The 27,017-nt window shown below is 42.6% G+C and overlaps 1 protein-coding gene across 4 annotated transcripts in view; it reads right to left on the bottom strand.

Moving 5' to 3' along the window:
• CDKL4 (cyclin dependent kinase like 4) overlaps positions 1–27,017 on the bottom strand; it is a 175,270-nt gene that overhangs the window by 28,479 nt on the left and 119,774 nt on the right. For all 4 annotated transcript variants that reach the window (XM_033915109.1, XM_033915106.1, XM_033915107.1 and 1 more), the window contains 2 exons: positions 1,129–1,329; positions 72–160 (listed from right to left, as the gene is read on the bottom strand). In XM_033915109.1, the coding sequence (XP_033771000.1) occupies positions 72–160; positions 1,129–1,329 (290 nt within the window). The remainder of the gene's footprint in view (positions 1–71; positions 161–1,128; positions 1,330–27,017) is intronic.

Here is a 27,017-nt window from a genome sequence, read left to right as displayed (position 1 = left end):
CGGTTAACAAAGACCATGGCAATGAGACTTTGCAATACAAAGATTTAAATATTAATAGCAAGCCAACGTACCATATCTTCAGGTTCAAGCTCTGGAATGCTGGCTCCATGGAAGAACTGGTTACTGCGAAAGATGTACTGATGTCTGGGGATAAGGTTTCCTGGATAATGCAGAGCAAGTCATCACTCTATGTGTACCCTGCTTTACTGTCAAATCATCTGGCAGCTTAAGAAAATGGCACAAGGACATAGAATCTCTCAATCCAAGGATTTGGTGGATGAGTGGACTGGCATAGGAATATAGAGCCTTTCATCTCAAACACTGGAGGGATCAGAGATCTGGCATATAGATTTGGTTTCTTTCAGTTATAGGGCAGGTGGCTCCAATGACTGACACAAAGATACAGAGAGAATTTTATCCCTAGCATTGGATGATATTGGGCAATTCTTATGCTGAGTGTATTTGGTCAAAGGAGTACATGAGGTCAAACAGTTACAAAGCAATCAAAACATTACTAGGGTGAATTTCCAAAAACAAAATTCAGGCAGTAAGAAAGGAGATCTAAGTACAGTGGTTAAATTAGGGCAGAGTGAGTATGTGACTAGTCTTGAATGTAACCCCAAAGCTCCAGCTCCCCTCCCCTTGTCATTTCTATAGAAGAACCAACCGTTGGAATCAGTAGTAGACCCGATAGCAGAAGTGTTATCGGAACATTCAAAGCCTAAATCAATGTACATCCACTTATCTAGCCATCCCTTCATCCGCAGGTCTCCTTTCCAATCAGGAAGGACAATTATGCAGGGGAGTTGAGGGCCTATGAATATGCCTCAGACCTTGCACTCATTATTACTGCCATTATTACTACTAGGCTATTCTTCAATAGTTATTCCCAATTCAAGAACCACAGAGTGAGGGGAGGCAGAAGCAGCAGCAGGTAAGGAGGGGCGCATAAAGATCCAGGGAGGAAGGATAAGAAGAAAGCCTGCAAGACACAAAAAGTAAGCTCACAGAGCCCTTGTTGCAAAAGTGCTTGCTTATGTCACTGACTAGATGCAATAAAAGCTCCTTAAGTACTGACTCTGGAGCTGGGGGAGGAAGTTTGTTCTCTTAGTACCAGTAAAGTCTTACCCAGCGTTCTGATAATTAGGTATAACTGGTCCATGTCTGATTTTCCTGGCCACAGTGGCTGACCTGATAACAGTTCTGCAAACACGCATCCAATAGCCCATATGTCTACCGCAGCACCATACTGGGTATCACCCACCAGTAGTTCAGGGGCCCGGTACCACCTGGTGGCCACATAATCTGTGTAATCATCTCCTGGGTGTGCTGCAACACAAATATTGAACTTGGAAGTGTTTAAAAAGGTCAACATGATTTTGTTGATAGTTTCACTGGTTACTGAAATAAACCATTAAATAAATCTTGTAGGTAAATTTTTGCCACTAGTGACTGCTACAAAATATTATTGGAAGCAGTACTGAACAATACATTAAGTCTTGTTATTAACTGTGTATCAATTTTTGATTTATGCTTTATTTTATGCATGTTACTTTATAGTTCATCTAGAATTATAGGTAGTACTCTTATAAATCAAATCAATATAATATTTTACACCTGGCAAAGTTTGCCATTGAAAAGAAATAAGCAGCATGGTGCTGATCCAAGATGGCCGATGGTCTCTGAGGCTGAGCAGCACGCCGGATGAGATTGCTTAAAGCTTTTGCAGCTGAAAAGTAAAATTATACTTCAAGAAACAGAGATAAAAAATATAAAGGTTGAAATTGACGAATCCAAGAATTCTATTGTGAATATACAACAAGAACTAAAAGTATCAAAACAGCTTAGTGATGCATTAGTAAAAGATAATACAAATTTATGTAGAAAAGTGGAAACTCTGGAGAACTTTTCTCGTAAAAATAATCTTCGACTGATTAATTTTCCCAGGATAGCTTCTGTGACACCTAGGGATATGCTGAAACGTTATATGTTGGAGATTTTAGGTATTCCAGAGGATACATTACCAACACTTACTCAAGTCTATTATTTGCCAGTGAAAGCTATTAAATCACCATCTAAACCACAGGAGGATAATCAACCACTTAATGTTTCAGCAATGCTGGAACTCTCGGACAGAGAGGCCGCATCTCCGGCAACATTGCTTCTCACTGTGGCTCTTGCACCAGATAAAAACTGGTTGCTTAGACTTTTCTTTAAAAATAAAATGAAAGAATTTCTTGGATATAAAATTTTAATGTTTCCAGATTTGGCACGGGTTACTCAAAGAAGAAGGTGAGAATTTCTTTTGATGAAGCCAGGGGTTACATCCCTTGGAGGGACTTTTTTTCTACGGCACCCTTGTAAATGTGTAATATGCAATATCGTATGAAAAAATATGTGTTCTTTATGCCCTTCCAGTTGACAGCCTTTCTGGCAGGAACTCGACTGGATGAAGGGAAATAAAAGTGAAGTGCAAATTGAACTTAATGGTATCCTTTCTCAGCTAAAGGGATCTTGTTTTCTTATATATTTGATTCAATTTTTGTTAATATGTTCGCCTAATTTTTCTTGGATCTAAATGGAGGACTTAAGCTGAATTTAAGCTAAATATTTATGTTATTTGACTATTATGTATTTTAATTCTTGAGTATTATTTGCTTGCTATTCTTCAACTTTCTGTACAAGTGGATACTTGATTTGTAAAATATAAAAACTTGATAAATAAATAATAAAAAAAAAAGAAAAGAAATAAGCATATGCCCATAAGAACCCAAACTGTGATGGGCCAGTAAGCGGACTTAAGGAGTAAACGGCAATATTGCCATGTAGGTAGATGGAAAGATTAGGTTTTTTACCATGATAATCTTCTTTCCAGTAGACAGACACATTATTCCTGAATCTGTGGGTAGTTAATCTATTCCAGTGAGAATTCTTGTGGACAGCCTCATTAGCATTCTTTTGTTCTGTCTCCCATCTCTCAGGGCTGTCCTCCAATTCCTCAGTTCATACCAAAATAGATGGCCAGTCCTAGAGAGGAAACAGATAGGGAGGGGTACAGGGATGATCCCCGAGAAACATGTTTGTTCTGCTCATATCATTAACATCTAACAGATGAAAACAAAACTTAACCATTTGCAATACATAACAAGGTGAGAACAAACAAGTCATCTACCAGAGTGCAACCTGTACTAAGAGTGTGAAATGGCAGTCACGTCCTCTATCCTTGTCAATGCTGATAAAGAATGTCCAGATTCTCTGGCACATTCAAGACAGTAAGAAGGCAAATGAACATCTGACAGGGCGGGCTTCAGGATTAATGTGTCTGTCTACTAGAAAGAAGATTAGTGAGGAAAGAACCTAATCTTTCCTTTTAGTGTGACAGACACATTATTCCTGAACCTGTGGGATATATCAAAGCAATCCCTTGAGTTTAGGGCAGGACAGATGAGCCTGCTGACAGAATGGATGATCTGAATGTGGAGTCCTTTTTGGCCGCTACGTCCACCCTGTAAAACTTTGTGAATGTATGGAGAGAGGACCATATGGCTTCTCTACAGATTTCTTCCAGAGATACCACTGAAAATTTTGCCCATGACAAAGCCACGCTTCCAGTGGAGTGTGCCTTTATGGATATACAGTAAGTGGTCACTGTCCACTTTTGATATAGGTTGAAGAAATGGCTATATGGATGGCCAGTTTTGAGGCTGGTTGGCCTTTATTGACAGTTGAAATTTGTTCATAACCTCTAGATACTGTAGTAACACTCTGAACGCATTCAATAATTTCAGCATTTTATTGCTCTTCCTCGATCATGAGGGCGTGAAGTCAGGCAACTGTACTTCCTGACTGATATGAAAGGTAGAAACTACTTTCGGTAAGAAAGATGGTATAGTACTGTATGCAGTACTATGCCTGATATTGAGAAAAGAGAATGACACGGCGACAATTTTTTTCCCGTCCCCATAGGAACTCTATTTCCTCGTCCTGTCCCCGTGAGTTTTGTCGCTGTCTCTGTCCCATTCCTGTAAGCTCTGCCTTAACTGAAAAAGCCTCAAACACTTATGATTTTAAAGTATTTGAGGCTTGTGCAGATAAGGACAGAGCTTGCATGAATGGAGCAGGGACAGCAAGAGAACTTGCCAGGACGGGATGGAAAAATGTGTTCCCGCCGGATTCTGATGTACCAATTGGACCAGGGGCTCCACTGTCAAAACAAACAGAGCTGGGGATAAAGCACAGCCTTGCCTCATCCCACGACCCAATTGGAAACTGTCTGAGTAGGAGTCATTCACTTTCAAACAGGCCAAGGGTGCCCTATAAAGAGTATGAAGCTACATTCAAAAATGTATTAGGGAGACCCAATTTTTCCAATAATTGGAATAGAAAGGGCCGGGCGTGTCCTATGCTTCAAACAAGATGGACACTTGAGCTTAACACTTTCCCTATATTTACAAGAAAAAGTATTACCAGACCCTTTTTGCATCTGAGTTTCAGACTTTTTTTCTAATCTTTCCATATCGGAAGATTTCCTCAACCAAACAGTCCAAATCTGAGACTTCTACTAATCTCACGGCCGGTACTAAAAGAACAAAACCAGACCCTCCAATGCCGGAAAAAATGGTGCCAGAAAAAAAGGATGCCACATTGAGTGATCTCATGCTTGAAGAGCTACGCGCTCTAAGAGAACTTAACTCTAAATATTTTTAGACCACCAAAGAGCTGAAGGAAGACCTCACAGCAATTAATACATCCTTAGCAGCATTTCAAATCTGAATTGAGACACTGGAATCTAGAGCGGATGCCACAGCACTGGAAATGACACAGAATCATGAACAGACAGAAAAAAAGAATTAAACCTTTACACCTAGCAAACACCAGACACATACAGTTAACTGACTAGAAGGCGGGCCTGTGCAAACACCCAAGTGAGAAACTCGGACACATACAATTAACTAACTAGTAAACACCAGACACATAGTTAACCGACTAGCAGACGGGCCTGAGCAAACAACCGGCAAGTGAGAAACTCAGGAATGGCAGGGAGAACTAGAAGCAACAAGACTGCAATCAATACTGGCGTTTCAGTCACCGAAGAGATCCAGAAGATGGCCACAGTTTCCGTGCAGACAGAAGACGACCCAGGATGGATGATAGAGGTCTCTGTACAGACCGAAGTTATACCGCAGCTGAAGACTTCAGTCTCAGTGCAGAGAGAAGAGGTCGACCGTCAACAACCTGATAGAAACATCCTGCAGGAGCTGATGTGCCTGAGGGAAGAAGTGGAGCGCCTGAGAAGCATTCGGGAAGATGAGGCCTTCATCGATGGAGTCCTCCAAGAGTTGTCTCAATTCTCTGAACAGGCGCAAGGAGATAAGACCATCTTCGAGACACCCAGACCGACCAAACCTGCAGCCTTGGAAGAATCGACTGGGGTACGAGAAGAGGCTAGAGATGCCGACTCCTGGCAGCTAGTTACCTCTATAAGCAAACACAGAAGGCCATCCTCTTATTCACGCAATCAGAACAGCTTTACATCAAACCCACAAATCACCAGCTTCCACTGGATGGACCCGCCGAGCAGACGCAAGGACACAAGACCATCTTAGAGACGCCCGAGCTGACCAGACCTACAGCCTTGGAAGAAACGGCTGGGGTGCAAGAAGAGGCTAGAGATGCTGATACCTGGCAGCTGGTTACCTCTTCAAGCAAACACAGAAGGCCTTCCTGTTATTCATGCAATCAGAACAGCTTTACATCAATCCCACGGATCACCTTGAAGAACAGGTTCCAGCTTCTACAGGTTGGACCTGCCAACAACTTCCAGGAAGATTCCCAGCAGGAGGATCAGCTACCCCCGAAGATCAGCTTCCCCCGCAGATCAGCCACCCCTGAAGAAGTGCAGAGTGGTAATCATTGGGGACTCCCTGCTACGTGGCACCGAGGGACCAATATGCAGACCGGATCTACAATCAAGAGAGGTCTGTTGTCTGCCAGGATCTGGGATGTGACCACCTGCTTAGAAAGACTGATCAAGCCCCAAGACCACTACCCAATGCTTCTCATCCACGTCGGGATGAACGACACTGCCAGAAACACCCCGGAGATGATATCTAAAGACTTTGATTCCCTAGGTGAGAAACTGAAGCGGATGGAAGTGCAGGTGGTCTTCTCCTCAATTCTTCCAGTGAGAGGCAAAGGAAGAACCAGGGAAGATTAAATCCAGAGGACTAACGAATGACTACATGGATGGTGCAGAGATGAACTTTGAATTCCTGGACCATGGAGAGGTACTTCAAGGACTACAGGGATCAGACAGGCTTCACCTGACCAGAAGAGGAAGGAACGTCTTTGGATGACGACTGGCTCACCTGCTCCGAAGGGCTTTAAACTAGGTGAGTTGGGGGATGGTACCCACTCTCATCATGGTGTGGTAAGTAACCTTTCTGGTGGGGTGAATAGCCACCCCATTTCTGAATCGGAGGCAAGTACTCACATTGCAGACAAAACTGTAGAGGGCAAACTAACTCAAACAGGAAAATCCCCATGGAGACTGGGCAAATTCAGTGTATGGAGGGCTATGTACGTCAATGCCCACAGTTTAGGCAATAAAATCCTGGAATTAGAAACAGCAATGAGGAATGCCAACCTAGATATAGTGACAATATCTGAAACCTGGTTCACGGATTCCCATGGGTGGGATATGGCTATACTAGGATATAACTTGCTCCGTCAAGACAGAGAAGGCAAAACTGGAGGAGGGGTAGCACTATACATCCGAGAGGACATCAAAGTTATCAAACTTACAGGGATCAAATATACCGGGGAATCCCTCTGGGTGAACCTGGCCAGGGGAAATGACAAATGCCTGTATCTTGGTGTGGTATACAGACCTCCAAGATAACAGTATGACATAGACAAAAAATTGATCGAAGATATCGAGACCATCACTCTGCGTGGAGACACTGTACTATTGGGAGACTTTAATATGCCTGATGTAGACTGGAACAAACTTTCCGCTACGACCAGCGGCAGCAGAGAGCTATTAACCTCCATAAGGGGAGCACGATTCTCCCAGTGAGGGGCAAGGGCAGAGCCAGAGAGGATCGAATACAGAAGGCGAACGACTGGCTGCGAGAATGGTGCAAGATGAACTTCGGGTTCCTGCACCATGGAGAAGCTTTGCAAGGACTACAGGGACATGACGGGCTACACCTGACCGGAAGAGGAAAGAATGTCCTTGGACACCGTCTAGCCCGCCTACTTCACAGGGCTTTAAACTAGGTAAGTCGGGGGAGGGTACAGGCACATACAACATACCTGGCGAACTAAACTGCCAATACTTTTTTGGGGCTGAGGAAAGTAGTCACCATAATTCTGGGTCAGGGGCGAGTACGAAAACTTTCGAATCTGGGGTATGTTCATATGACAATTATGGGTCACATTGTAATTTTGAGTCTAGAGGGAGCACACATTGTAATTCTGGATCCAAGGGGAGTACACATTGTAGTTATGAGTCTAGGGAGAATACAAACAATGCTAAAGGTGTTCAAGTAGCTCAAGCAGGAACATCCCCACTGAGACGTAACAAAAATACAACATGGAGGGCTATGTACGTCAACGCACACAGTTTGGGAAACAAGATCCTGGAATTAGAAACGGAAATAAGGAATGCAGACCTGGATGTGGTGGCAATATCTGAGACCTGGCTCACAGACTCCCACGGGTGGGACATGGTCTTACCGGGTTACAACTTGCTTCGCCGGGACAGGAAGGGCAGAATAGGGGGAGGTGTAGCATTATATACTAAAGATGACATTATGGTCACAAGAATCTCAAATGTCCAGTACACTGGGGAATCCTTTTGGGTTAATTTGGCCAGAGGGAAGGACAAATGCTTGTATCTTGGCGTAATTTACAGACCCCCAAGACAACATGATGACCTGGATATGGAAATAATAAGTGATATAGAAAATATCACCTTGCGTGGGGACACAGTAGTGTTAGGTGACTTCAACATGCCTGATGTGGATTGGGATACACTTACCTCTGCTTCCGGCAGCAGCAGGAGGCTATTAAACTCTATGAAGGGAGCTGGTCTCAAGCAATTGGTGTTGGACCCAACAAGGGATCAGGCAATACTGGACCTATTACTTACCAATGGAGAAAGTGTCACAGAGGTCTTGGTGGGCGACACATTGGCCTCCAGTGACCACAACATGGTATGGTTCAATCTTAGGAAAGGTTTCACTAAATCTACCATGCTGACCAAGGTCCTCAAATTCAAGGACACAAACTTCAAAGAAATGGGAGACTTCATTCACCAGGCGCTACAAGGACAAGCAGAAACCGATAGCATGGAAGAAATGTGGTCGACTTTGAAAACCATCATACAGGAAGCGACAAACTGCTATGTTAAATTAGTAAGTAAACGGCGAAGGAACAATAAGCCGAAGTGGTTCTCTGCGGAGATCTCGGCCCTTATCAAGGAGAAGAAAAAAGCATTCATCTCTTACAAACAATCAGGGAAACAGGTCTATAGAGCAGACTACTTGACCAAATCAAAAGCCGTCAAAACAGCAGTCAGGGAGGCTAAGTTTCACATGGAGGAGTCTCTGGTAAAAAACATCAAGAAGGGAGATAAATCCTTCTTTAGGTATATCAGTGACAGAAGTAAAAACTCAGGCGGGATTGTACGTCTTAGGAAACCAGACGGAAACTATTTGGAAAAGGATTCGGAAAAAGCCCAACTATTAAATGAATACTTCAGCTCAGTCTTCACCCGAGAAGCGCCAGGGCTTGGCCCTCAGCTACAGACAAGGGTTGACTCAGTTGACCCGTTCAGTAACTTCGAGTTTACGCCCAGCAGTGTCTACAGTGAGCTATCAAGGCTCAAGGTTAACAAGGCAATGGGGCCTGACAACCTACACCCCAGGGTGCTAAGGGAGCTGTGTGATGTCCTGGCGGAGCCACTGTCCAAGCTCTTCAACCTCTCCCTTAGGAAAGGCAGCGTCCCGTCGGACTGGAGGATGGCTAACATCATTCCACTTCACAAGAAAGGCTCCAAGATGGAGACAGCAAACTACAGACCAGTGAGTCTAACATCGATAGTGAGCAAACTAATGGAAACTAATAAAACACCAATTGGATAAGATCCTGGATGAGGAGAATCTACGGGATCCCCGTCAACATGGATTTACAAAAGGGAGATCGTGCCAATCCAACCTGATCAGCTTCTTTGACTGGGTGACGGGGAAGCTGGATATTGGGGAGTCCCTGGACATCGTGTACCTGGACTTTAGCAAAGCATTCGATAGCGTACCACACCGCAGGTTGCTGAGCAAGATGAGTTCTATAGGATTAGGTGACACATTGACGAAATGGGTTGGGAACTGGCTTGGAGGTAGGCTTCAAAGGGTGGTGGTGAACGGCACACCCTCTGAAATGACGGAGGTGATCAGTGGAGTGCCACAGGGCTCGGATTTGGGCCCAATCCTATTCAACATCTTTATAAGGGACTTGGCAGAAGGGCTTCGGGGTAAAATAACATTATTCGCCGATGACGCCAAACTAAGTAATGTAGTGGGCAAATGCACAATAGATGATGTTTCAATGCCCGACAACATGATGCATGACCTACTCCTACTGGAGCGCTGGTCTAAGTCCTGGCAACTCAGCTTCAATGCCAAAAAATGCAAAGTTATGCACCTGGGCAGCCAAAATCCATGCAAGACTTACACCCTAAATGGCGAGATCCTAACAAGAACTGAAGCAGAACGTGACCTAGGAGTGATCGTCAGTGAGGACATGAAGGCTGCCAATCAAGTGGAGCAAGCTTCATCCAAAGCAAGACAAGTCATAGGTTGCATACACAGGGGTTTCGTCAGCCGAAAGCCGGAAGTCATTATGCCATTGTATCCATGGTATCCATGGTGAGGCCCCCATCTGGAATACTGTGTGCAATTCTGGAGGCCGCATTATCGCAAGGATGTGCTGAGACTGGAGTCGGTTCAGAGAATGGCCACCCGGATGGTCTCAGGACTCAAGGATCTCCCATACGAGGAATGGCTAAACAAATTGAAGCTATACTCACTCGAAGAGCGCAGAGAGAGGGGGGACATGATCGAGATGTTCAAGTATCTCTCGGGCTGCATAGAGACGGAGGAAGATATCTTCCTTTTCAAGTGTCCCACGACAACAAGAGGGCATCCGTGGAAAATTAGGGGAGGGAAACTACGAGCTGACACCAGGAAATTCTTTTTCACAGAAAGGGTGGTTGATCGCTGGAATAGTCTTCCACTGCATGTGATCGAGGCCAGCAGCGTGCCTGATTTTAAGGCCAAATGGGATCGTCACATGGGATCTATTCACAGGGCGAAGGTAGGGGAGGGATCTATTCACAGGGCGAAGGTAGGGGAGGGACATTAGGGTGGGCAGACTAGATGGGCCTTGGCCCTTATCTGCCGTCTATTTCTATGTTTCTATGACTCAAACAGATGGTATTGGAGCCTACTAGGGATAAGGCGATACTGGACCTGGTGTTCACCAATGGAGACAGTGTCACAGAGGTTTTGGTGGGTGATGCGTTGGCATCCAGTGACCACAACATGGTATGGTTTCACCTCAGGAAGAGTTTCACTAAGTCAAACACATCCACAAAGGTCCTTAACTTTAAGGGCACTAACTTCAAGAGCATAGGAGATTTTGTCTATGAGGCACTGCAAAAACAGGACACAACAGATAGTGTGGAGGTACTGTGGTCAGCTCTGAAATCTACCCTACAGGAAGCAACCAACCTCTATATTAAGACAGTGAGCAAACGACGGAGAAATAATAAACCCCAATGATTCTCTGCAGAGATTTTGGAACTTGTAAAACAGAAGAAGAGAGCATTTGTAGCCTACAAACAATCACAACGATTGGAAGCTAAAGAAGCCTATCTGGTGAAATCCAGAAATGTTAAAACAGCAGTTAGAGTTGCCAAACTCCGGATGGAAGAAAATCTAGCTAAAAATATTAAAAAAGGGGGTAAATCCTTTTTCAGGTATGTTAGTGACAGAAAAAGGAACAAAGACGGGATAGTGCGCCTAAGGAAACCCGATGGTAACTATGTAGAATCAGACTCCGATAAAGCCGAACTATTCAATAAATACTTCTGCTCAGTCTTTACCTGTGAGGCATTGGGATCCGGTCCACAGCTGCAGACAAGGGAGAGCTCAGAAGACCCGTTCTGAATTTTTAATTTACCGCCGGCAGCGTCTACCAAGAACTATCAAAGCTCAAAGTGAACAAAGCCATGGGACCAGATAAACTGCACCCCAGAGTGCTTAGGGAACTGAGAGATGTCCTGGCGGAGCCGTTAGCTGCTTTAGCTGCCCTAAGCACGGGAAGAGTCCCATTAGACTGGAAAACAGCTAACGTCATTCCGCTCCACAAAAAGGGATGCAAGACGGAGACTGCAAATTAAAGACAGGTAAGTCTCACATTAATAGTGTGTAAACTTATGGAAACATTGATTAATCACAAATTAGATACGATCCTGAGTGATGAGAGGCTGAGGGATCCCCTCCAGCATGGATTTACAAAGGGAAGGTCCTGCCAATCCAATCTAATCAGGTTCTTTGACTGGGTAACAAAAAGCTAGATATGGGAGAGTCCCTGGATGTCGTGTATTTGGACTTCAGTAAGGCTTTTGATAGTGTCCCACACCGCAGGTTATTGAACAAGATGAGTTCATTGGGACTAGGAGAAACATTGACTGCATGGGTTAAAGACTGGCTCAGTGGTAGACTCTAAAGGGTGGTGGTCAATGGTACTCCCCTCTGAAACATCAGAAGTGATCAGTGGAGTGCCGCAGGGCTGTCTTGGGTCCAATCCTATTTAACATCTTTGTACGGGACCTGCCTCAGGGACTTCGAGGTAAAATTGCATTATTTGCCGAAGACGCTAAACTGTGCAACATAGTGGGCAAAAGCACCATGCCAGACACTATGACATAGGACCTACACTTACTAGAACAATGGTCCGCAACTTGGCAACTGAGTTTTAATGTCAAAAAGTGTAAGGTTATGCACCTTGGCAGCGGAAATCCACACAGAACTTACACCCTGAATGGTGAGACCTTAGCAAGAACTGTTGCAGAACGGGACCTAGGAGTAATCATCAGTGAAGATATGAAGACTGACAATCAAGTAGAGAGCATCATCCAAGGCTAGACAAATGCTGGGTTGCATCCGTAGAAGTTTTGCCAGCCGGAAGCCCGAAGTTATAATGCCATTGTACAGGTCCATAGTAAGACCTCATCTGGAATATTGTGTTCAGTTTTGGAGACCACATTATCAAAAGGATGTGCTGAGAATGGAGTCGGTTCAGCGAATGGCCACTAGGATGGTCTCAGGCCTCAAGGATCTCCCATATGAAGAACGTCTGGGTAAGTTGCAGCTATATTCTCTCGAGGAACCCAGAGAGAGGGAGACATGATAGAGATATATTTTTCCTTACAGGACCTACGGCAACAAGAGGGCACCCGTTAAAAATCAAGGGTGGGAGATTTCATGGTGACACTATAATAATAATAATAATAATAACTTTATTTTGTATACCGCCATACCCAGAGAGTTCTAGGCGGTTCACAGCAGTTAATAAGGTTACACACGAAAAATAGCCTTGGAATTTACAATTTTTTGGAGTGTACAAGTCGTTGAAGTTAAACAGGAGTTTAAAATGCCATCAGTAGGAATATACAAAGAATATACAAGGCGTATACAAGGAGTATGATATAAGGAATATACAAGGAATATGCGAGGAATATATAGGGAATATAGTACATGGAATATACAAGAGTGTACAAAATATATATATATTTTTTTTTATAGGGAAAAAACATACCGGTCAGGGAGGTTAGTTGGTTTGGAGGGAACCTTGGGGGGAAGGTGGAGGTTTGTATTGAAGGGAGTAGAAGTCGCGAGTGGGGGTGTTAGAGATTCTGTCTGTGGAATAAGTGAGTTTTGAGTTTTTTTCTGAAGTCCAGGTAAGTGGGGGCGTCAAGTATAATTTGGGCAAGCCATGAGTTTAGTTTGGCCGCCTGGAAGGAGAAGGTTTTGTCAACGAATCGTTTGAGAGGACATAGTTTTAGGGAGGGGAAGGCGAACAGATGAATTCTGCGAGAGTTCTTACTGTTGTGGTTTAATTTAAAGTGGGGGATGAGGTAGCTTGGGGATAGACCAAACACCGTTTTGAAGCTGAGGCAGGCGAACTTGAACAGTACTCTGGATTCAAATGGCAGCCAGTGCAGTTTATGGTAGAAAGGGGTGATATGTTCCCATTTGTTAAGGCCAAATATAAGGAAGTATTTCTTTACTGAAAGGGTGGTTAATCGTTAGAATCTTCCACTTCAGGTAATTGAGGCCAGCAACGTGCTTGATTTTAAGAAAAAATGGGATAAGCATGTGGGTTCACTTCGAGGAAGTGCTTAGGGGGGAGGGTTCTTAGAGTGGGCAGACTTGTTGGGCCGATGGCCCTTTTCTGCCGTCATATTCTATGTTTCTAAGACATTGAAGATTTGGCTAACAGGAGCTGTAGAAACAACTTACGAATCATCGGGCTCAAAGAAGGCATCGAGGGAGCAGATATGTCAAGCTTCCTCACAAAATGGTTACCTAAGGTCTTTAATATGGACTCTGCCTTTGTACTAGATATAGAGCAATCACACTGAGTTCCATCGCGCCTGTGATAAAATCAACTCTCTCCTCGTCCAGTGGTAGCCAAGCTCCTTCGTTTCCCACAGGCGTTTCAACTACTCACAGCCGCCAGAAACCACCCAGGCATTCTCATCGATGGTAGAAAGGTCCTGATTGTACCTGACCTCGCCAAGATGACCGCATGGAAAAGAAAGTCTTTTCTAGCCATGAGACCTTGTCTCAAGTCCATGGGAGCATGCTTCGGCCTGAAATATCCTGCGAGGATGGTGATCACTTTAAATAACTCTACAAAAGTCTTCAACTCCCCGGATTTGTTACAGACCCACCTTGACCAGCTTCAATCTCACAGCATGAGGACCTGAACTGAGATGCGCCAGACTACTTCGGTTTGTCTACTTAAAATCGCTGCTTCTTAGCGTTTGAACTACATAATCTTCTTGTGCTCTGCACACATTACCACTCTGCTATGTGAGCGGACTTTTCTCTGTAACCCATCACTTCATAAGGTTCTTACTGATTTTCAAGTGTAAGGTACTCCAACTAGCTTTTCCATAATATAGTCGACTAACGTCGACCCTCACATTTTGACACATATTCTCCACTTCAATATCTTGTCTTCATTGGTCTTTCCTGTTTCTCTTCCCTTTACTTTCTACCTTGTGCATACTCCTTACCATGCACTTATTGTCTCCTGAATGCCTGATCCTCATTTTGTATTCTTCCTTATCTCCTATTTCCGTTCATATTCAACGTGCTGTACTTTTTTTGGATAGGACCTTAGCATTCCAAGCAGGATTAATGAATTCATGTTTGAATCTTCTTGTTTCTCCATTTTTTACTTACTATCAATTTCAAAAAGATCTTAAAACCCACTTATCTAATATAATAAAAGGCTAAGTCGCGCATGCGCACTCCCATCGCGTGTTCTGTTTTCCGTGCGCTGTAGGGCACCGCAGATAGGTGTGCGCATGCGCACGGCGCAGCAGCGGCATGTCTTGCCGCCTGAAGGATAAAGCCAAGAAGCAAAAAATGCTCCCTCCGTCCCTTCCTGTAAGTTTGCCGCACCACTGCTCCCTTTGCTTCTCGGATTCTATTTCCCTCCCTCCCTTCCTGTAAGTTTGCCGCCGCCTCCGCCGCCATTCCAACATGTTTTAACACTCGGGCACCACTGCTCCCTTAATGTCTTTACTTCCCGATTCTATTGTCTCTCCTCCCCTGAGGCGGATGTCGGACGTGGCGGCTGTCGGTCTTGCTGTTCTTCGGTCTGCCTTGCTCCTCGCCTTACTATATTTTTAAGTTGAAAGATGAGGCAGCGGCTCCTCTCAGGATCCCCACCTGCATTGGAAGTCTGATGCAGTCGGGGATCTTGAGAGGAGCCACCGCAGCCGCGTCTTTCAACTTAAAAATATAGTAAGGTAAGGAGCAGGGCAGACCGATCTTCAAAATGCCCTCAACTCCTACACAGAACGCCGATGTAGCCATCTCCATTGACTGCCCAGCCTCACATCTGGCATCCCCTCTCTCGCTTGCCTGATAGCCTCACCTGCCCCACCTTCTTCTTCCTGCCAGTCTCAGCTGGGCTCACTCCTCACCTCTTCCCTCCCCCCTGGCAGCCCTGAACCTAATAAGATGGCAGGATCGCTGGTGGAGAGCGACGATGTAGGCCGCCGCGGCTGTCAGCGGCTGCTGACCGCGGCAGCTGTAGGCCGCTGGGGTTGATCTGGTATGGGCTGTAGGGGGACGTGCTTTAGGAGCGGGTGGGGGGAGGGAGGGGAGAAAGAGTTTCTGCTCCTCCGGTCTGGCTCCGCATTATAGTGGGTGTGGCAAATTCTCTGTGGAGGACTTTGTAAAGGGGAAAAAAGTGTCCCCCTTCTTACTCACAGTGATGTCCCCGTGGCCTGTGGTAGTAAACATGGAAAATGAGGCAAAGAAAGGTAAAAAGGTAAGACTGAGGGAGTGCGGGATGGGATTCTACCCAGGCTGTCTGTGCTTGGAAATTGAGAGTTGAAGGGGGAAAGCGATTTCACCCACCCCTTCCCACACCTGTCCATATGGAATCTAATCCATATCATAGCCAAATCTCCTCTATCCCCACCCCTACCTGCAAGAATCAATGCTGTTACTTACTTGCTGGCAGACCTCCTTATACTCCTGACCCCAATTGGGTTTTCCTTTGTACAGCTTCACTCAGTTTTCAGTATGAAGCGGGTTCATGTCATGTCATGGTGCTACACAGAGTGGTCTGAGGATACCATTGGGGGGTGGGGGTTTCAATTGGTGCAGGCTCTGGTATTGGGATGCGGTTAGGTGAAGAGGGTTAAAGTGGCACATGTTGGAATGGGGAGGTGGACAGTTGCATTACCGTGGGAAGGGGAAGGGGCAGGGGAGAGACGACAGAGAAATTGGTAAAAAAGGAAGAGAAGCTGGGTGGGGGTGGAATATAGGGACAGGAAAAATGCCCTTGGAGACAATGGAAGGAAGGATAGATAGGACTGTAGCTGGGACTGAAAGGGTGATAAATGCAGTACAGGATCGATGAGGGCCAAAAGGGTACAGAGGACTAAGGAAATGGTGCAAGGTGAGACTGGGACTGGGATCAGTGGGAGGCAGGGTCTGATCATTGTAGAGGCAGGGCACAGGTGGGGTCAGGGTATAGGTGGGGCTATTCTAGCACCCATTTCTGTAATGGGCTTAAACACTAGTTTAAATATAATATATATTATTGATTTTCATATTATCATGTAGTTATAATGTACTTTTTATCTTTTTCTCCATACTTATTTTAGTTTATATTGTATTTTCCTTATTCATTAATGCTGGTTTTAGTTACTTAGAATTTTATTATGTATGATGTTATTATTATATTGTATGCCGAGTACCTATTGTGTAAACCGCTATGAACTGCTGGTTAGGCAGTATATAAAAATAAATTATTATTATTATTTCTCTACTCTGAGCTAGCTGACCATTTTCACTCCTATTTCTTTCCTTTTCTGATTCCTACCTGCTGGTTCAATCATTTTGTGTTCCTTGCTGATATTTATTTCCACTCTTTTTCCTGTCTTATATGTCTGACTCCGATATCCTTATTACCAAAGCTAGCTTACATTTCCATCTTTATCTTGTCACCCTTTCCAATCTTTAATATGAGTATTTCTTCTCTTCGTCTTTCCTTTGCTGTTTATTTGGTCTATATTTTCTTTCTGATATTACCTGTAGTTCATTTCCCATACTAGGCTAGCTATTTATTGACTCTGCTGTGTATAAAATCTTTTTGTTAACTCCTTTGTTTCTTTGGTTTTCTGTTCAATATGTTCCCATTTACAGCCGCTGTGGTTATTATTTGTCTTTCATTGCAAATATACTATCCCGTGTCTTTCTCACTGAATAGGTTTATCATAATTTGTCTTACATTGTTTTCCAATAATCCTAACATATTATATGCTTGTATGTTACAACATAGCTTTCTCTTCCTTTCTTGCTCTCTGCAGCTATTCTTCCGTCTTCAATAAAATGCTTTCCTAATTTCTACTCTCTGCATCCAGATTTGTCTTCATGAGTCTGAATCAAAATGATCTACCACTTATACTTCTGATGCCTCTTTCCTCTTCTATGCTAGCTTTTCTCTTCTCACTTGATATACTTCATATTTGTTTATCGAACCCACAAAACATATTATCACAATACTAAAGTTGAATTGGCTTATGTTGTATATTGAAGTTTAATTTTCTGTTTATGCCTTTATGTGGATACCAGCTAAACAAACTGACCCTATTTCTCAATTGCATATTAAGAACCTATGAATATATGAACTCTTAAGACTCATTACAATTCTTGTCACTAAGACAAATTGAAGCTGTTTCTTGGGTTCTTATTTCCTCTGAAATAATGTACTCTTATTCCTATACTGTTATAATTTTATCAATAATTTGCCACCTCCTAACGAGCACAGTCCTACTCATATATACTTTTCTATCAAAATATCACTATTTTCCTATAGCTGGACTAACCTGTTTTTGCTCCTCTGTATACTACCCCAATTCTGTGTTCTCTCCAAAACTTATAACTGTAATCACACACACACACACACACACACAAAAAGAGGCGGCCTTGTATTACTAGAGAATGTAATTGATATTTTCTTTGTATACACTTGCTACCCTCCTATTGAGGCTGCTTCTATTTCTTGTTATAATGTTAGTGATCTCTGTTCATATTTCTTGAGACAAATATCAATGTAATTCAATTATTAGCATACTAAAATTTACTTTCTGGCTATTTCTTATTTAAGAGAATTATAGTTATTTGTTTATATCTGTTTTCTAAATGGGCTCATATTATATTTTTGAGTCCTTTCATTTTCATCAATCTGGTTTTAAACATAATGTTTTCTCTGAAGGAGGGTGTTTTTTCCTCCTCAAGTGTCTCTTGTTTGACTGCTTTCCCCCATTTTTTCAATCAGTTCTTCTCTAGGGCTTAACTCTCTTTGAGTTCTTCATGCCGTTCTTCTCCATCTTACCCCAGAGGCCTTCTTCTTTCTGTTTTCTATTCGCTTGTATTCTACCTTATGAGAAGTTCATCTTTTTTCAGATCATACTATATATTACTTAATGACTACTAACAATTCACTCTCTTCGCTCACATTTATTTCCTGGAACGTGAATGGTTTGAGACATCCAGTTAAAAGGAAGAAAATCTTTACACATCTCAAAAAACTGAAACCCTCAATAGTTTTTTTTGCAGAAAACACATATTTCCAATATCTCTCACTTTTTGGGCTGCAACAATTGGCTACACACAACGGCTGAAGCCTATGCGGTTGGCAGAAAACTTGGAGTTGCAATCTTATCTCATAAAAATATCTCTATAATTGTCCTTCGTACATACACCACCCCCACCTTCTAGTTTAAATGCCAAGAATATTTTTCTAGGTATTTAAACTAGAAGGTGGGGGTGGTGTATGTACGAAGGACAATTATAGAGACCACCCCCGGCAAAAGAAAAGATGTGATAGTAGTAAAGGCTGCAACATAAGCAATATCAGCAACTCATTTCTTAGTATTGCAATGGAAAGTGAAACGACACAAAAATCCATACGAAAAGGAGATTATCGCTGAAAAATAGCTGGAAAGCGATGACCACAAATGCTCGCAGTCTAAGCAACAAAGTTCATGATCTGCAAGCCCTGATGTTAGAGGCAGATCTAGATATTGTTGCTATCACAGAGACATGGTTCAGTGAATCACATGGATGGGATGCAAACATACCGGGATATAATCTTTTTAGGAAGGACAGAGATGGTCATAAAGGTGGAGGAGTAGCTCTCTATGTAAAGATCAATATCCAAGCGACCGAAATGCAAGGGACCTGGGGAGAGGAAGAAGCGATATGGATTGCTCTGAAAAGAGAAGATGGAACTTCTATCTACGTGGGTGTAGTCTACAGACCTCCGACTCAATCGCAGCAAATTGATAAGGATCTGATTGTGGATATCCAAAAGTTTGGAAGGAAAGAGGAGGTTCTGCTGTTGGGAGATTTCAACCTGCCGGATGCGGACTGGAATGTTAAGTCTGCGGAATCGGAAAGAAGTAGGGAAATTGTGGATGCCTTTCAAGAGGCTCTGCTCAGACAAATGGTGAGGGAACCCCCAAGGGAAAAAGCGATATTGAATCTGGTCCTCACAAATGGAGAGAGTATCTCTAATGTTCGAGTGGGTGCTTACCTGGGAAGTAGCGATCATCAAACGGTTTGGTTTGATATAACGGCTAAAGTGGAGAGCGGCCGCACGATTCTTAAAGTCCTAGATTTCAAACATACGGACTTTAATGCAATGGGAAGGTACTTGAAGAAAGAGCTGTTAGGATGGGAGGACATAAGAGAAGTGGAAAGACAGTGGTTTAAGCTGAAAGGAGCGATAAAAATGGCTACGGACCTTTATGTGAAGAAAATCAATAAAAACAAGATAAAAAGGAAGCCGATATGGTTCTCCAACCTAGTGGCTGAGAAAATAAAGGCGAAAGAGTTGGCGTTCATGAAATATAAAAAAACCCAAGAAGAGGAGTGCAGAAAGGACTACAGGGTGAAACTGAAAGAAGCCAAGAGAGAGATACATTTGGCGAAGGCACAGGCGGAAGAACAAATGGCTAAAAATGTAAAAAAGGGAGATAAAAATTTTTTCAGATATTTTAGTGAAAGGAGGAAGATAAAAAATGGAATTGCTAGGCTAAAAGATGCTGGGAACAAATATGTGGAGAGTGATGAGGAGAAAGCAAATGTGCTAAACAAATACTTCTGTTCTGTGTTCACAGAAGAAAATCCTGGAGAAGGACCGAGATTGTCTGGCAAAGTTACACGAGAAAATGGAGTAGATTCTGCGCCGTTCACGGAGGACGGTGTTTATGAGCAACTTGAAAAACTGAAGGTGGACAAAGCGATGGGACCAGACGGGATCCATCCCAGGATACTAAGGGAGCTCAGAGAGGTTCTGGCGAGTCCTATTTAATGACTTGTTCAACAAATCTCTGGAGACGGGAGTGATTCCTGGGGATTGGAGGAGAGCGGATGTGGTCCCTATTCATAAAAGTGGTCACAGGGATGAAGCAGGAAACTACAGGCCGGTGAGACTCACTTCAGTTGTTGGAAAAATAATGGAAGTGTTGCTGAAAGAAAGGATAGTGTACTTCCTTGAATCTAATGGGTTACAGGATCCGAGGCAACATGGCTTTACAAAAGGTAAATCGTGCCAAGCGAACCTGATTGAATTTTTTGATTGGGTGACCAGAGAGCTAGATCGAGGACATTTGCTAGATGTAATATACTTGGATTTCAGCAAAGCCTTTGATACAATTCCTCATAGGAGGCTGTTGAACAAACTTGAAGGGCTGAAGTTAGGACCCAAAGTGGTGAACTGGGTCAGAAACTGGCTGTCGGACAGACGCCAGAGGGTGGTGGTTAATGGAAGTCGCTCGAAGGAAGGAAAGGTGACTAGTGGAGTCCCTCAGGGTTCGGTGCTGGGGCCAATCCTGTTCAATATGTTTGTGAGTGACATTGCTGAAGGGTTAGAAGAAAAAATGTGCCTTTTTGCAGATGATACCAAGATTTGTAACAGAGTAGACACCGAAGAGGGAGTAGAAAATATGAAAAAGGATCTGCAAAAGTTAGAGGAATGGTCTAATGCCTGGCAACTAACATTCAATGCAAAGAAATGCAGAGTAATGCATTTGGGGATTAATAATAGGAAGGAACCGTATATGCTGGGAGGAGAGAAGCTGATATGCACGGACGGGGAGACGGACCTTGGGGTGATAGTGTCCAAAGATCTAAAAGCGAAAAAACAGTGTGACAAAGCAGTGGCTGCTGCCAGAAGGATGCTGGGCTGTATAAAGAGAGGCGTAGTCAGTAGAAGGAAGAAGGTGTTGATGCCCCTGTACAGGTCATTGGTAAGGCCCCACTTGGAGTATTGTGTTCAGTTTTGGAGACCGTATCTGGCGAAAGACGTAAGAAGACTTGAGGCGGTCCAGAGGAGGGCGACGAAAATGATAGGAGGCTTGCGCCAGAAAACATATGAGGAGAGACTGGAAGCCCTGAATATGTATACCCTAGAGGAAAGGAGAGACAGGGGAGATATGATTCAGACGTTCAAATATTAACGTAGAACAAAATCTTTTCCAGAGAAAGGAAAATGGTAAAACCAGAGGACATAATTTGAGGCTGAGGGGTGGTAGATTCAGGGGCAATGTTAGGAAATTCTACTTTACGGAGAGGGTAGTGGATGCCTGGAATGCGCTCCCGAGAAAGGTGGTGGAGAGTAAAACTGTGACTGAGTTCAAAGAAGCGTGGGATGAACACAGAAGATTTAGAATCAGAAAATAATATTAAATATTGAACTAGGCCAGTTACTGGGCAGACTTGCACGGTCTGTGTCTGTGTATGGCCGTTTGGTGGAGGATGGGCAGGGGAGGGCTTCAATGGCTGGGAGGGTGTAGATGGGCTGGAGTAAGTCTTAACAGAGATTTTGGCAGTTGGAACCCAAGCACAGTACCGGGTAAAGCTTTGGATTCTTGCCCAGAAATAGCTAAGAAGAAAAAATTAAAAAAAAAAAAAAAAAAAATTTAAATTGAATCAGGTTGGGCAGACTGGATGGACCATTCGGGTCTTTATCTGCCGTCATCTACTATGTTACTATGTTACTTCAAATTCTAGAGTCTCGTGCTGATCCTGAAGGTTTATGGCTAATTGTTAAAGCCAAAATTGTCTCAGTAGAAGTACTCCTTGTTAATATATATGCACCTAATACTGACAGGCCTCAATTCTTTACACAACTTTTTCAAACTATCTCTAAATTTGATCCTCTCCATATCATACTGGCGGGTGATTTCAATTTGCTCCTTGACATTTGGCTTGATAAGCACTCATCTTCTTTTTTAGTCAAGGTGTTTTTATTGAAAATTTTTATATATAGAAAACAGAAAAGCACTCAGTGGACATCACTAGTACAATAATCATTGAGAATATATAGAAAACAATTATGACATGGTATATAATACAATGAACAAAAATTATGATGAATTAACACCAGAATAACTTTGGCGTTACAACAAAATATCTCAATAAACTGTGTCACCTATCCACTGGTGAATATAATGAATCATCCTGGAAACAGAGAAATAAATTAAATTAAACTGATAAAAGAAAATAGGGAATACTGTGAACATGGTAATCAGTTGTCTTTAGGAAATAAGTAGATCTTTAATAGATTCCATCTGGAACAGAAACGGGGCAGTTTGTTAAGTGATTTTGCTAAGTAAGCCTCCATTCTATATGTTGAACATACTAGGTTCCACCATTGTGAATGGGAGGCCTTAGATAAATCTTTCCATGTTGATAAAAGGATTTTTAGGGCTAGAGTAATTAACAAGTCCATTAAATAGAAATCATTGTCTAAGATTAAATGATTGAGTGCAAAGGACTTTAGGAGGAGCATTTGATATGAAAGAGCTATGTTTATGTTGAAAATTGAGCATATTGTGTTCCAGACTGAATGCCAGAATGTTTGGATCAGTGGACAGGAAAATAGTAGGTGGTGTAAAGAACCTACTTCAGTTTTACAAGACCAACAATTTTTAGAATATGATGTGTCAATCCTATTAGATTTGATAGGAGTCCATTGTGCTCTGTGTAGAAAGAAGAACATATTCTGTAGAATTGAGGCAGATCTAGAGGTTTTGAATATAGAAGTAAAAATTGAGGACCAAGCAGCGTCAGATATAGATATCCCAATATCCTGCTCCCAAGTTGATTGTAAGGCCGATAAGTAATTGGGAGAGAGGGATTTAAGTAATTTATAGAAATGTGATGCTGTATGGCCCGAGGCTAGGAATTTCTGTGAGTATGTGTATAAGGTAGGTAAGCAGATAGAGAGTGAAGAGAGAATACCTGATTTTTTGATAGCTGATCTGAGCTGTAACCAACGGAGAAAGTTAGATTCATTAAGGGAAAAAGAGGTCATCATTTCCTGAAAGGTGAATAGTGTCTTGTCTGAGTGACATACTGAACCCACATCCCATACGTGGTGATGTTGAGACCAGGAGGGCCATGAGAAGGTTTTTTTATCTATCAGTAAAGATTTATTAAACCAGAGGGGGCACATAACAGAATTATGCCAAGGAATCTCCAACCTCGAGTCAAGATTAGTTAAAACCTTGTATGAATTATATAATATAGGATTATGTTTAACAGGTGGAAAGTTATGAGTTCCCATAAGACGGAGTAGGGGGAAAGGATGTATGAGGGAAGATTCTAAACGCAGCCAATTAGGGATATCAGTAGAAGTAGGGTTAGAAAACCATTCTGCACCTTGTCTCAATATAAAGGCTTTGTGATATAGGAGAAGATCTGGGAAGTTAACTCCGCCAGAGGAACGAGGAGTTTTTAGTTTCTGGAGTGAAATTCTATGGGGTTTTTCATTCCATAAGAAACGTAGAAGCATGTTCTCAATTTGTTTGTATATAGGAGATGGAAATAATATAGGAAACATGTTGAAGATATACGTGATTTTGGGAACTATCATCATTTTTATGGTATCTAAGCGACCCCACCAAGATAGGTGTAAAGGTGACCATGAGGCAAGCGAGTTCTTAACTTGCGCTAAGATTTTGGAGGATATTAGTTGAAGTGAGGAACCAATGTCTTTGTCAAATAATAAACCTAAATATTTGATACCAGTGGTGACCCATGTAAAGGGTTGAGTTACTTGTTTGAGGGATGGACTGCAGTTGTGAAGGGGCATGATCTCGGATTTGTCCCAATTAATTTTATAGCCTGAAAATGAGGAAAATGATGAGATTAATCGAATTAATGCTGGAAGCGAATGTTCAGGGTCAGAAATATATAGAAGGACATCATCCGCATAGGCTGAAATTTTTATTTCTATTGATGCAATGGAGATTCCTTTAATTTCAGGGGAAAGGCGGATGGCCGCAAGAAGGGGTTCTAGAGCCAGATTAAATAAAAGCGGGGACATAGGGCATCCTTGACGAGTGCCTCTGTGTAGGGTAAATGGTGCAGACGCCTCATCGTTAACAATAAGTTTGGCAGTGGGGGAGTTATAGAGTAGAGAGATCATATGAATAAGGGATGGGGGAAAACCAAATCTTGAGAGGACAGCAAATAAATATTTCCACTCCACCCTATCGAACGCTTTTTCGGCATCTAGAGAGACAAGAACTGAGGATTGAGTGAACGATCGAGAGGAGTGGAGAACATGACATAAAAGTCTAGTATTGTCTGCGCCATATCGACCTTTTAGAAAGCCCACTTGATCTCTATGAATCAGACAAGACATAACCTTTTCTAAACGAAAAACCAATATTTTAGCATAAATTTTATAGTCCAAATTCAATAAAGATATAGGTCTATAGTTCTTCACCAGATCAGGATCTCTGTTCGGTTTTGGTAGAACTATAATGTTCGCATCAAGGAATCTATGCAAAGTTGCCGGAAATTCCTGAATACTCTGGTAGTATGAGAGTAAGTGAGGAGACAGCAGGGCTGAAAATGATTTGTAGAATTCTGAAGATATTCCATCTGGTCCTGGTGCTTTAGCTGAGGGTAGAGATGAAATGGCACGGGTGACTTCCTCAGCGGAAATAGGGGACTGCATAGAATGGCACTGCTGGTCAGTCAAGGTCGGTAAATCTAATGTATGAAGAAAGTCCTGAATAGAAGATGAGGAGGATGAGGAGGAGTCCGAGGTGTAGAGGTCTTCATAAAATTTACGAAAGTCTTCTAAGATGTCTTTTGTTGAATGATGTATATGACCAGAATTAGTTTTGATGTGAGTGATATGATTTTTTAGCCGTTTACCTTTTAGGTATTGAGCAAGAAGATGGCCTGATTTGTTAGAAGCAGCATAGTATGTGGTTGATCTTCGGAACAAGGAAGCTGAGGCCATTGAGCTGAAGAGTTCATTATACTGGAATTTGAGTTGTTGCAGTTTTTTGTATAGTTCAGGATCGTACTGGTTATATAGTTGTGATTCAAAGGAATGGATGTCAGATTCAAGTAGACGTAATTTAGATTTTTTTTGTTTCAATTGAAAAGCTGAGAAGCTTATGACTTTTCCTCTTAACCAAGCTTTGTAAGTTTCCCAAACAATGGAGAAGTCATTAACTGAAGAAATGTTGGTATCAAAAAATGATTGTGATTCTTCTTTGATATGTGCAATGAAAGAGTCATCATGTAATAAGAAGTTATTAAATCTCCATTGTCTGAATGAGGAGGACGCAGTCCAATTGAGATGACAGGAGACGGCCGCATGGTCTGAAATGGTAATGTCATGTATGCGCGATGAAGAAACAATGTTTAATAAATCTTTAGATCCAAGTATATAGTCAATTCTAGAGTAGGATTGATGGGGTGCTGAGTAGAATGTGAAATCCTTGGAAGATGGGTGTAGTATTCTCCAAATATCTGACCAGCCAAATGAATCCATTAAATTTTTGACGGTGGCTCTGACTCGAAGTTTTGCTGGGCGGCAATTAGATGAGCGGTCGATGAAGGGATCCAAAGGGAAGTTGAAATCACCTGCAAAAATAGTGTCTGTGGCTAAAGAGGAATGGCACAGTGTCTGGAAAGATTGAAAGAAAGAGGGGTCATCTGCGTTAGGGGCATATATGTTGAACAGTTTTATCGGTCTTCCAGCTATGGAGCCCTCCAGGAATGACCATCGACCCGAAGGGTCAAATTTGTGAGATTGAAGTTGAAAGTTAAGAGATTTCTTTATTAGGGTGATGACCCCATTTTTCTTACCTAAAGCCGGGGCAGCAAAACAATATTGTACCCACCCTCCGGTAAGTTTGTTAGCTTCTTCCACGCTAATGTGTGTTTCTTGTAGGAGACAAATGTCTGCTTCTAGGTATTTAAGGTAATGAAGAATTTTTTTCCTTTTAATAGGACTGTTGATTCCTTTGACGTTCAGGGAAACAATATGTAGTTTAACCATTAATAAGCAGATGATTGGATGGTTCTAGCACTGAGATTTGAAAGATTACAGCTGAATAATGTACATCTTAGGATAGGGCATGAAAAAGAGTATGAATACCATGCATTGAACTTGTGAAAGTCTTGGTACATAAAAAAAAGAGGGCAAAGATGAAAAAGAAAAAGGATGATTCATACATTCAGAGGACCGGATCAAAAAACAAGTATAGATCCAGAGATGGGACCCCATGCTGACAAGAGGTGCTCAGCAGGCCCTCTCCTCGAGCCAAGTGTGAGTCTCAGGAAGCAGTATTTAAACCTCACGAACCTTAGATTAAATTACAGAATATGGAGAAAGGTCAGGTCATAGCTCCTACAGTGTGATCCAGGAAAGTTTGAAGGTCGGCTGGATTGTCAAAATTTTTTGTAATGTTATGGTAAGTGACCTTCATCCTCGCAGGATAGAATAACCCGTATTGGGCTCCTATGTTTTTGAGTTGAGGTCTCATGGCCAGAAAGGCTTTTCGCTTTTGTGCTGTTGTTTTGGCCAGGTCAGGGACCAGTAAAATCTTTTTACCATCTAGGAATATTGCAGGAGATGATTTAGCAGCTTGCAAAATTTGAAGAGCTTGAGTATAACGCAGCAATTTTATGATTATAGGCCTAGGAGGTTTGGCTGGCAGCGGCGGGCCTGACGGGACCCTGTGCGCTCGTTCAATTTCAAGCGGGGGGTCAAATTGCAGCTTTAAATTAGATGGTATGAAGGAGAGCAGGAAAGACATGAGGTCTGCGCCTTCTGATGATTCTGGGATGCCAATAATACGGATGTTACTTCGGCGC

This window comes from Geotrypetes seraphini, chromosome 11 (genome assembly GCF_902459505.1).
Source record: "Geotrypetes seraphini chromosome 11, aGeoSer1.1, whole genome shotgun sequence".
In the NCBI taxonomy this organism is placed as follows: domain Eukaryota; kingdom Metazoa; phylum Chordata; class Amphibia; order Gymnophiona; family Dermophiidae; genus Geotrypetes; species Geotrypetes seraphini.
The sequence above is the reverse complement of the archived record's forward strand: the minus strand, read 5'-3'. Positions and strand labels throughout refer to the sequence as shown.